Below are 12161 nucleotides of genomic sequence, written 5' to 3'. Positions count from 1 at the left end.
GCATTCATATTTATATTATAATATAAGCCAAACCAAGAAGTCCAATGGCAAACTTCGTCAATTTGTCATTGACATAATATAGTACAACGATACAAAATCTGTGATTTAATATAAGTAATTTAATAGGAATCATAGCATTAGGAAGCATATATTATAATAATAGAGGACAGTGACTTCCCACTACCGATTTCTGTGACCAGTAATACAAATTCAGTTTAATATATAAAGTGTATTGTACTCAACCATTTACTAATAAGAACACATTCAGTGAATAAAACACTACAATTTGAAATTTACAAAATCAATGTAATACAATATTATTATGTAAAGCAGTAATTATTGTTTCGAAAAAAATAAGTTCTTCGAGCAAGAAGTTGATCCATCCATCGGCATATAAGTGAAAAACATCTTACACCATTAGGAAGATTCACATTTAGTAGGGAAAGCTAAGTTCTTTGCATTTCATTATTGACTCTATCAGCCAGATATTGTACGATAATATACCTACATGATATTTGCTGCAGTCAGTAATGAGCATGCCCTAAAAAGAATACAAATTAATATTTACTCACAGTTTGATTATAATGTAATATATATATGTACTATAAATCTAAAGATACCTACAAGAAATGACACCACTTTACACAAAACATCATATTATTTAAACCAATTTTCAACCCTGCAAATTGACTAATAAGTGACAGAATTTGCTTGACCTGTTCAAATAATTCTTTTCTGAGTTATACAAAACATACAGTAAGGCACCTTGCCTTAATCTATAATAATGTCTCAAAAGTGTTTCAAATTGTGTTCAAACAATTATTTATGATCGAGTTGCTTAAAAGTATCTCAAATGTTGATGCTACCAAGTTTACCTTACCAAGTTTCAGCAGCTACATTATGATATTACATGCAAAACTACTATACAGTATGATTCAGAAAAAGTAGGAGCTCCATGACCATATTTGTTAAAAACTTTTTACTGTTGGCGAAGTCTTGCAAGACGTTGAGACAGTTCATCCTGTTCGGCATTGGCATGTGAAGTAGTTCCAATAGAGGAGCTGGGGACAGACTGACCACGAAGTTCCACACCAACCTCTAATCCATGCTCATCAGCCACCTCCTGCATCAGAGAATCAACAGAATCTTCTGGAACTGATAGTGTAACAGTATTGCTCATGCTCTGCTCCATCGCTTGGCTTTGTACATCCATGTCTTCAAACTGCTTTTCAAATTTATCCATAAGTTGCTGCATCTTCTCAAGGTTCATTGATTTCATGGCAGCATCAAGACCTTTCACAACACTGCCCATGTTACTGGTGACTTGTTTCATACTTATTGCAGCTTGAACTCTAGAACAAACACCATCAACACGAGATGCCATCCTCAAATAATTAGCATATTGATTCTTCTGTCGTATAGCATTTTCAGCATGAATCCGGGCACCTTCAACATTGCCTTTCTCTATTGCTCTTTTCAGTTTGTTCTTTTCAGCTCCTTCTTCTTTCTTACACTTATTTGCATTTCTTTCCAATTGTTTGGCTGCAAATTTCAAGTTGAATTGCTGTTTCTCCAGTTGTTTTGTAGACATCCTGAGAGTATTTTTTATTAAAGCTGCCATTAGAAAGTTAGAAACTCAATATGATGATGATGAAAATGTTAATTGTTATAGGCTACAATGAGCATATAAGTAACAAATAGCATTGATAATAATAATAATAACACTATAGTTGAAGATCAAGAAAACAACAATTTCAAGAAAATAGCCCCTTAAAAGAAGCTCTTCCACAGTGGGCCACCAGGCTTTATTCTGGCTCAAAATTGAGTTTGTCAGTTTAAGATGCATTTGAAATGATCTGATAGGAAAACTGGATAGGATAAAAAAAACTACAGGATAAAAAATACCGAAATTAAAAATTGCATGCGGTTTAACCGCTGTGCGGCGCCGCACAGCGGTTAAACCGCAAAATTTGCGATTTCTCGCAAACCAATTTTTTTGCTTTTTGGCAGTGAAAAATAGTTCTTACTCATGTCTGTGCCTAAGATAAGATAATATAAAGTAAATTGACTCCTTTTATATCTCCAAACAACTCTTAAACCTTAATTTATTGGAAAAAACCTTATTAGGCTATCTAATTTAGCTGATTTTTGACATGAGCCTGAGTTTTGGTTCTATTTGTAGGGAAATTTTTGGCCTTCTAGCCCAAAAACAATTGTGTAGCTGGCCTTTGCCGCCTTATTCCATAGTACCATCTGAAATCTTGTAGGATTCCCTACAAGATACAAGAAAAATCATAAGGGCATTTAGGGGAATATTTTAAAAAGACCGATTTTGTACCAATTTATTGTCTTAAACTATGTTATTCGGGGCTTATGCCCAAATATGGGCACACATATTTTTGTTACAAATCTGCCATAATTTGTTCAATCTTGATGAAATTTAAAATACAGGTTCTGGGAGCCTTCAGCTACAAGTGAAGCACCTCAAAACTGGTTTTGTGGCTTGTGTAAGGAATTTTGAATTTTGTTGGCATTTTGGGGCTAAAAATTCAAGAAGTATAATTCAAAATCCCCATTTTTTCAGTTTTTGTGTATAGGAAAGTCTTGAAATTGGTTTGGATCGTTTTTTTAGTCAAAGTTGATTGAATTTTCTATACAATCTTAATTTATTAATAATCTGGTGGATTCGTGTAGTGTTATAGAGTTTCATGATTTGATAGTTCTCTCATTCAAATTTCTGATTGTTTCTGAAGACTTAGTGAAGACAAATTCTAATGGAAATAAATAGCTGAATAACGTATCGGCATTTCTACCCCATTTAGAGTATTGTGTTCAATTGTGGAGTCCAGTTGCGGCTCATGGAAGTTGGAGGATCATTTTGGAGCTGGAGAGCGTCCAGAAGCGGTTTACTTGTCTGATTGACGAGGTGGGTACTCTTCCATACAGTCGGCGACTGGAGATCCTCAATTTAACAACGCTGGCAGAGCGGCGAATACGTGGGGACCTCATTGAATCTTTTAAAATGATAAGTGGTTTGGCCAATTACGGAGCTGGTTTGTTCAGTATGAGCAGATCTGGTCTTAATGTGGTATCAAACAGTAAATGCAGTAAAAGTAGCAGTAAAATGAAAAAGTCCAAAGTTTTTTTTCTTCCGGAGAGGGTGGGACCATATTGGAACAAATTCCCCTCGGATGTCAAAAATTGTGGGACAGTGTTAAGTTTTAAAATAAGATTAGAGGCTTTCAAAAGAGAGACTATTTTAAACGGATCTGTAAATGATATGTGATAGTAATTGTTGGTATGTTTCGGACGAAGTATTAGGAAAGATTGAGGGATTAAATTATGCTACTAATAAAGAGAAGCACAATGGATATTTTATGTGTACTCCTTATGTTGCTAAAAAACGCTTCATCAACTTATATAGTAATGGAAAGTATGTAAATGTAAACTAGATTCATTTTAATTTGGTTGTTTATGCCAATAGTTTTTAGATAATTTTAAAACTTTCGTGGATTTATTTTTGACGATGTGTTGATTGACTATGTCAATCCGTCGAGATCGTTGCCGGCGTCTCGGGTAAATTAATATAAATAAATTTTGAATACGTTAAGCAAAATGCATGCAGATCGACTTAATATAACGGGTGATACTCGTAAAATATTTGTTCCAAATATTGTATTAGTTGTCATACGTTTAACTGAATGGGGGTCACGACATGATGCACTGATACAACATATTCAATATTTAATTAGATCGGTTTAATTGGACCGTCGAAGAGTCCAACTCGGCGCGCGTCTTGGTGGGTTATTAACTTACAAATTAAGATCAAGAGGAGTCGCGCGCTTTTATTTGCGCGAAGAGTGAAACACTTACGTTTTAGCAAATCTTTCGCGCCATCTGCAATAGTGGAAAATCCAAGGTTTTTTTTAGATAAATTGGTGGAGTTTGGGAATGGATTTGGTGAGAAGTCAGGTCAAAGCAAAGGCGGCAAAGCGCAAAGGTGCGTTAAAAAACCAATAGTTCAGCCTCATATAATTAAACTAGATTAAACATGAAGTTTTAAAGATTTCCCATAATGTTTTTATTAATCAGTTTTTCAATTTTTTTTTCTTTAAATGATCTTCAATGTGCGATAAGAAAGACAACATTTTTCTGTTGAAATAAAAATGTACATTTCAATGAGAGATCACATTACTTAAGAACATTTCTCGATAGTTCAAAGCAACACGTATACAATATGTCAGGTATCTTCACATACTTCTACACACATTCCAACATGTCAACTTCTATATAGCTAATATTCGACATAGCAGCAAAACATGCATTGAGTAACGAGTACATGAAAACATCTAAAAGTTCTTCTAAAATATAATACACTGACTTCAGCCCCAATTATCAACACATTACTAAGTCGGAATAAATTATAAAATAATTCAATTTTTAAAATGATATGAAGTTGTGGAAGCAAGATTAATTAACCAATCTCAATATCATCGCTTCATAAACCTATACTAAGTAAAGTATAAATATGAGACTGCTCAAATGCGAGCAATAAGAATCTGTTAAAAACATTCATCACTACAAGATAGTTCAATAGGAAGTCAATCATCACGGGCGGCGGGTCATACAACGTTGACAAGTCATTTTTAGACCTCTTAATCAAGGCAAAATCTCTCCCAACTAATTGAGGTTCGGTTAGTTAAGTATGATTGAAAGGTTCTGACAAATTTTCAGCGCGCGCGCAGCATGCATGATTCATGTTTAGGATTTGAAGTAGGCAGTGCGCAATCGACCGTAAAAAAGCCGCGCGCTATGACCTTTGAATGGTTTTTAAGCTCTTTATTTCGGCAGCAATATTTCCGGAAACAATCAAAAGTTATAAACACTATACCAATATAACAATTTGGTTGAAATTTGGTCAGCGTCCGTAAACACCTTATGTTCTTTACTGAACCTAAATTAGTTTGAGCAATTTCGTGGTCACAATTTGAGTTATCAACGGATTTTATACCTATTTTGTCATTTTAGACCTTTTTATCAAGGCCAATCTCTCCAACTAAATTCGGTTCGGTAGTTACGTATGATTGGAAGGTTTTGACAAATTTTCAGCATATGAATTCATGTTCAGGAAACTGAAGACTTTATAGAATAATACGACAAAAAAAAGTCAACGAATTTCGTCAGAATTACGCGACTCTTTTACACTGATTATTTTGCTCACAAAAGCCCGCGCACCATCAAATATGGCTCCTAGGGAAACTCACTGATTATTTCCTAAAAAAGGTATGCAGACAAATTTGGTCTGTGAAAATTTCCTTCCAGTCATCTAGAAAACAATTGACCATTGTTAATGATCTGGTTAATGATCTGGTTAATGGTCGGGTCATTTCGAGAAGAAGCGGCGGCGCGCTACTTCGAAGCCGAATTTTGACGAGTAAATCCGTTCAAAGACGAAAACAATGTAAAAAAATTTCTGAATCCGAGCAGTTTATTTTTATCGTGCACCCCCGAAATTGAAGTAGTTCACGATTGTTGGACACGTGTCTCAATCCCTCGCATTTTGCCGATTTGTGGTTGCGAGATCAGATGCGCGGCGCGGCCCAGTAGTGCATCGCGCTACAAGAACCGAAGATATGACAGAATAATACAACAAAAATCAACGAATTTCGTCAATTACGGACTTTACACCTAATTTTGACATGATCTAAAAGCCAAGCACCATTAAATATGGCACCTAGGCGAAATTCCTACGGATCATTTCCATAAAAAGGTTATAACATATTTGGTACTGTGAAAATTCTCACAGTCTCTACACTCTAGAAAAACAATTTGGTACACAAGTTTTTAAAATCCGAGCAAGTTTGAAGTTTATTTTTACTGTTATGTGCACCCTCTACTAAAACTATAAAAAATAATAAACGATCATCGAGTTAAATTTAATCAATTAAATATCAAATCAATACGAATGCGTGACATTTTCAACAAATTATCATTTTAAATATCATCATCACTCAAATTAAAAATGTACACATTTGCATTTATCAATGAGCAGTATCAACAAAACACAAAAGTTTGTCACTACTAAGTTACGTCACTAAATCGTTCGTGTCATCCATGTTAAAATAAAAAAAACGTAATTTTGAATATTTACATAAATTTATTATTTGTTGTTCGGTCAGTGAACGGCACTCAGCAGCTAGCCTGTCAGTCCGCCAGTATGTATAAACACTAAGCAGTAAGTTTGAGGTCCCCAGGTCAGGTATAAAATACTGCGCCTTCCAGTGCCAGCTATCTGGGCTGTTTCGTTAAGTGGCTGCTCCTTTGTCTCTTTTCGAAGGGTAAACATTCTTGCAAAAGCCAGCAGGATATCACGAAAACCGATTGTAATGTTCAGATTGCGAGTTGTGTCACGTAGAGAACATCTGAAATGACCAGTCAATTAGCAGTTAAATAAGCAGTAATTAGCAAAAACTAATTATATAATCTGAAACAAAATGTGTTTCTTTAGCTGCAATACGAAGTTTTAAGTTAAACAGTTTACTTGCAGACACTTTCTAAACCATCAAATAATTAGCCAAAAAGATTTTTAAAATGCATATTCTGCATTTATGAGGATCCATTTGTAAAAGTTATCAATGAATTAAAACTATTAAAAAAGTTTCGATACACGACATAAACCATTACCTGAACGGACAAGGATTCCCAAAAAAAGCGGCCCAATTGCCAGCTGTGTTTATCAACCCACAGAGTACATTCTGACTCTAGTGGGATATATCTCCCGGGACGTAAACCAGACAGACAAACAGAACCGTCCACGATAACACGTGACAACAAAAGCTGGATCCTCAGTGTTGCTGTGGACCAAGGAATGATTATGGTAACAAGGATAGGGTATTTAGTATTTCTCGCTAAGATTAACAATGAATATAAGGCAACACCCGCGCCCCACCTCGACGATAACATGCAAAGATTAAAGGAACGTTAAAGAGTTGAATTGACTAAAGAAATGCGGTCCATTCAAAAAGCGACGAAATATATAATTGTGGATATTTTAGCAACGAAAGGAAATTTACCGGGAGAGATACAGAAACATCAAAAGTACACCGGGAGACAATGCCAAATCCTCCAACAACACTTTGAAAAGCGACAAGGTCTACCGCGATAATCGCAAAATACGATAGCTAGCACAGAACGGTATCTGAAGAGAAAATTGTAATTTTTTATAAATATAATAAAAATATTATAAAAATATTAATAAAATATTAATCAAAATAATTAACTATATTTATTTAGGACGATAATAGATTACGATCTTATGGTGGGAAACTGAGTAGATGGTTTGGTTTGGACACGTGACAGTTGATCTGGATTTGATTGGTTATCCGGTTATATGTTTCGTCAGAAATGAAAGAATTACTTCAACAATTCATGTGGACAAGAAGTCAATTAATCACGAGTGTCCAAAACTTTGAATAGTTTAGCCTTGTGCAGTGAGTGTAAATTATTACCCCGAGGGATGGGTTGGTATTAAATTGACTATATTATAGATGGATCAAAAAAAAAAACTAAAATTTGATATATCTTCGGTTAGAAACAAGGATACATATAATTCATGATCAACATGCTCAATAAAAAATGATGATTATGGCATTTTTTTATAAAAAAGCGATAAGGTTAAATTAATTTACCAAACCACCACAGTAGTTGATAATATGGAGGTTGGTGTTGAGATTATAGGAGAATGAAGTAGGTGCTCTGTTAATATCAAATAAATGATGAAGCCATACTAGAGTCATTCTTCTGTAGTCCGGATGGAAGAGGAACATCATTACTCCTGGGTCTTCGCAGCAATAATTTGAGACAACAAACAGGTAAAAATAAACTTTAACAAGACCGCAACAGGAAGAAAACGGCCAAAGTTAACATAGGGACAAAAATAACAGACAGAGAACGGTCCAGACGGACGGAAAGAAGACGGAGGATGAACCTTAGAGATGGAAAAAAGGTTTGTTAACCGTATTGATCATCAATAGTTGTTACTGCGAAGGCAACTTCTTTTTACTTTTGTTTGGAACACAGCGGCTTTTCTGGAAGTATGTAAATGGGTAACTAGTTTCAGTGTGAAATTCTTTCCCTTTTGGTTCATGTTTGTTTTCAAGCTAAAAAGATCAGCAATAAACCGGGATACTAAAATAAGAATGGATTGGCGGTGATTTTAGAATTAAGCGATACACTAACATCGGTCGCCAAAATTTTAGAAAATTCCTGTGGAAAAAGGCCATGCATGGGTATGAATATAACTAATTCGGTGTATGTATTTTTGGACGTGATTCCTTACCACCTACTTGACGTAGGGTAAATGCTTACCTAGTGAGTTAGGGCAAAAAAAAACTGTTTTGGTTCCACGTAGACAGGCTAGTACAAAACGAATTTGATTGTTTAGGGGTTGGGGTTAGGGTAGAGTTGTAGTTAGGGCTATGGATAACTTCGAGGTTTTGGTTAGGGTTTGGGTTAGGATTAAGGTTTATGTATAAAACGTTTTGTTCGGCTTGAAAAAACCACTCAAAAACCATAGTTCGTTATATTTATGGGCGAGGATTAGTAAGAGCCGGAATTGAGCCCACTCACTGTATGATACTGTAAAGCGCGAGAGAAGTGTCCATTGGCTATAACCATCTCGATGGGGAGACTCATCAAGCAGGACTGTCGAAATAGTGAAGCGATTGTACTACTGGCGTGATGAAACTCTTGAAGATACGGATTGACTTTACTAGAAAGTTCTTATTATGGGTATAGAGAACCCGTTTGTAACCCTAAATTTGGTGTCAAGAAACAGCAATATTTATTTATTTTCTTTAAGCGATTTTTGACTCAAGGGTTTGTCGAAACTAAGCACGTGTCGAACTTAGAGTGCGTGTCGAACTTGGGGGGGGGAGTACGTGACCCAAACAGAGAAATATTAAATAAGAATGGTTTTGGGTTTGTAACTTTCCATGTACTTATACCCATGGTGCTCTAACAACAATCATGCTATCTATAGTCTCGAACATTCACCAAAGCCCAGAACAGCTTTAACAGAGAAACAATGATGCAGTCCGTTTCTTGATGGGCGATATCTCTGCAAGATAGGTCACCCCAATCGAGTAGTACCTTGTAAGATGGATGTTTACTTTTGTTACGTTCTCAGAGTTACCCTCCACCCTGCAACCCAGAACAGAATCAGTAATGATTGCGAAGATATAAAGAAAACTTACCTGAACCGATGAACATTCCAGTGATTCCATTATGGCAAGAGAAAGGCAAGTATCCATTAGCGGTAAAATAAAATTTAAAAAATCCGACCTCCGCCTTGTCACAAAATATTAATTTCTCTTTTAAACTAATAGCAAATAATTTAAACATTAAGATTCTAACCAGCCAGGTAGTTAAAACTGCAGGGGAGGTATGCAATGTGAGAGCCAAGCTCACGAGATTTGTCGAATTAATTTATTATGTTATACTCATTTTGTATCATTTCCTTGTAGCCCGATGCAATCATTGTTTAACTTGAACATTTATGAAGAATTATGTAATTACAGAAAGTGTCATTTCCTTGTAGCCCAATGCTCCAATGGAATTGTTTAACTTGAAGATTTATGAAGAATTATGTAATTACTGAGAGTAGCAGAAAACTTTTAAGTGTGGCTCGAAAGCACAACAAGACCAAACATAAGTTTAGAAAAACGTAAATCTAGATTTGTAGAAATCGGGGGTTTAAACCAAAGATGATGCACAACTCTAAAACAACTATGGCTAGAGATTTGGGTCTGGGTATTATATAGGTGAGGGCATTGCATGCAGGAGAGGGACAAATCTTAATATGCTAAACTAATGAAATGCGCCCATTAAAATAGGATAAACTATGCTCATCCACATGGGACTCAGTGTCTTAACGTTGACCGTTTAGAACTGATTTACTCTGCCAACACGAAGATTTTTCCGAAAGGGGTTAGTTTCGGGTCCGGCCGGCATTGCATGCAGGAGAGGAACAAATCTTAATATGCTAAACTAATGGTAAGCGCCCATTAAAATAGGATAAACTATGCTCATCCACATGGGACTCAGTGTCTTAACGTTGACCGTTTAGAACTGATTTACTCTGCCAACATGAAGATTTTTCCGAAAGGGGTTAGTTTCGGGTCCGCGGCTGGCATGCAGGAGAGGGACAAATCTTAATATAAATCAAGAGGCTTGCATATAATGAACATATTGACACGGGTGCAGAGTTGAGTCTGTACGGAACCTAGTAGTTTCAGATCCTTGTTTAACTTGCCGTACAGCAAGGTCATCCACTACTTTAGCCCGGCGAGGCACATAACTCCCTCTACAACTCCATGACAAATGTTTCATATATACTAGCCGAGTTCACAAGAATATATCCTTGTGTTTGAGAAGAGCTCGTTAGAACTGCTTCCTTTCCCTTCAGTATCCCACAGTCTCTCGAGTTTCGTAACTGCCAGAGAACTCTCTTAAACAATTACTAGACTCGGTGATTATAAATCAAGAGGCTTGCATATAATGAACATATTGACACGGGTGCAGAGTTGAGTCTGTACGGAACCTAGTAGTTTCAGATCCTTGTTTAACTTGCCGTACAGCAAGGTCATCCACTACTTTAGCCCGGCGAGGCACATAACTCCCTCTACAACTCCATGACAAATGTTTCATATATACTAGCCGAGTTCACAAGAATATATCCTTGTGTTTGAGAAGAGCTCGTTAGAACTGCTTCCTTTCCCTTCAGTATCCCACAGTCTCTCGAGTTTCGTAACTGCCAGAGAACTCTCTTAAACAATTACTAGACTCGGTGATTATAAATCAAGAGGCTTGCATATAATGAACATATTGACACGGGTGCAGAGTTGAGTCTGTACGGAACCTAGTAGTTTCAGATCCTTGTTTAACTTGCCGTACAGCAAGGTCATCCACTACTTTAGCCCGGCGAGGCACATAACTCCCTCTACAACTCCATGACAAATGTTTCATATATACTAGCCGAGTTCACAAGAATATATCCTTGTGTTTGAGAAGAGCTCGTTAGAACTGCTTCCTTTCCCTTGCTAAACTAATGGTAAGCGCCCATTAAAATAGGATAAACTATGTCCCTGAACTATGTCACTGAGTCCCGATATACTCATCCACATGGGACTCAGTGTCTAAAAGGTCAACGTTAGAACTGATATACTACTACTATGGACACCACCACACTAGCACCTTTCTTCGCTATTCGACAAGTTGGATTTGAAGCCCAACACCAGTACGACAACTCCACTACGTGCCTCAGTTTCTAAGCACCGCCGTACGCTGTGTACCAGAAGGGACAGTGGTTCGTCCTAAACACGCCCAGAGGGTGCCCGACTTTCGGACGAGCTATGAAGTGCACCAGAGAGTCCTACATCTCCACTCCCATGGGACTCTTACTGCGCACGAAAGAGAAGAACATACAACTCGCCACCCAGAAATCAGCAGCGACAGGCGAACACCATCCACACCGACAAACCACGTCCGAGGTCTCGGCAATCGACATGCCGATTGCCGACCTACCAAATAGTGTTCGTAGAGTGGACCGTTAACGTAACTAGCTTCCGTTTCGGTCAAACTATCGTTCACGCGCCGAACCAAATCGAACCCAACGGTATTCTATACCGCAAACCGCCGATGGGGCTACCCTTCCTGAGTCTCTTGGAAGCTCTGGCCATTCCTGAAGTGGGAACCGACAAGTTAGTGGAAACCACCGACGCCGCTCCAGGAACCACGTTACAAACGCTTAACGAGACGAGTATCTAAGCATTATATGTCACTGCGTGTTCGAGATCGAACTTATTATACTACGTAACACTGATTTAAATTTTAAGCACTAACTTTAACGCAATTAACTTTTTAATAACTTCAACGACCCCACTTTTGGGGCTAACTATATGAATGTTAAGCACTCACGTCACTTCGAGTCGTAGTTGGCGGGGCGGGAGTCTCCACTCAGGAGGACTCTTGCTTCGTCGACTGCGATTCAGGGTATATGATCGACCCACTCACAAGAGCAAGAAACAGATTATCACTTAACTGTCACAAAATTAACGTTTTAATAACTTAACGACCCCACTTTTGGGCTAAACATATTATCT

The 12161-nt window shown here is 37.2% G+C and overlaps 2 protein-coding genes across 3 annotated transcripts in view; both read right to left on the bottom strand.

Annotated features, from left to right (window-relative positions):
* Nucleotides 1–12161, bottom strand: part of LOC134822752 (uncharacterized) — a 210675-nt gene that overhangs the window by 86273 nt on the left and 112241 nt on the right. The gene's annotated exons all lie outside the window — the stretch shown is intronic.
* The window catches only part of LOC134822753 (charged multivesicular body protein 1b-like), a 50034-nt gene that overhangs the window by 17888 nt on the left and 19985 nt on the right, over nucleotides 1–12161 (bottom strand). The window contains exon 2 of one of the 2 annotated variants that reach the window (XM_063833994.1): nucleotides 269–1592. The exons of the other annotated variant lie outside the window; for it this stretch is intronic. Coding sequence (XP_063690064.1) covers nucleotides 980–1591 — 612 coding nt within the window. The 5' untranslated portion in view covers nucleotide 1592 and the 3' untranslated portion in view covers nucleotides 269–979. Of the gene's footprint in view, nucleotides 1–268; nucleotides 1593–12161 lie in introns of those variants that run through there. 2 annotated transcript variants of the gene reach the window in all.

The sequence above is a fragment of the Bolinopsis microptera genome, chromosome 11, assembly GCF_026151205.1.
Source record: "Bolinopsis microptera isolate Bmic1 chromosome 11, MBARI_Bmic_1.0, whole genome shotgun sequence".
NCBI lineage: Eukaryota > Metazoa > Ctenophora > Tentaculata > Lobata > Bolinopsidae > Bolinopsis > Bolinopsis microptera.
The sequence above is the reverse complement of the archived record's forward strand: the minus strand, read 5'-3'. Positions and strand labels throughout refer to the sequence as shown.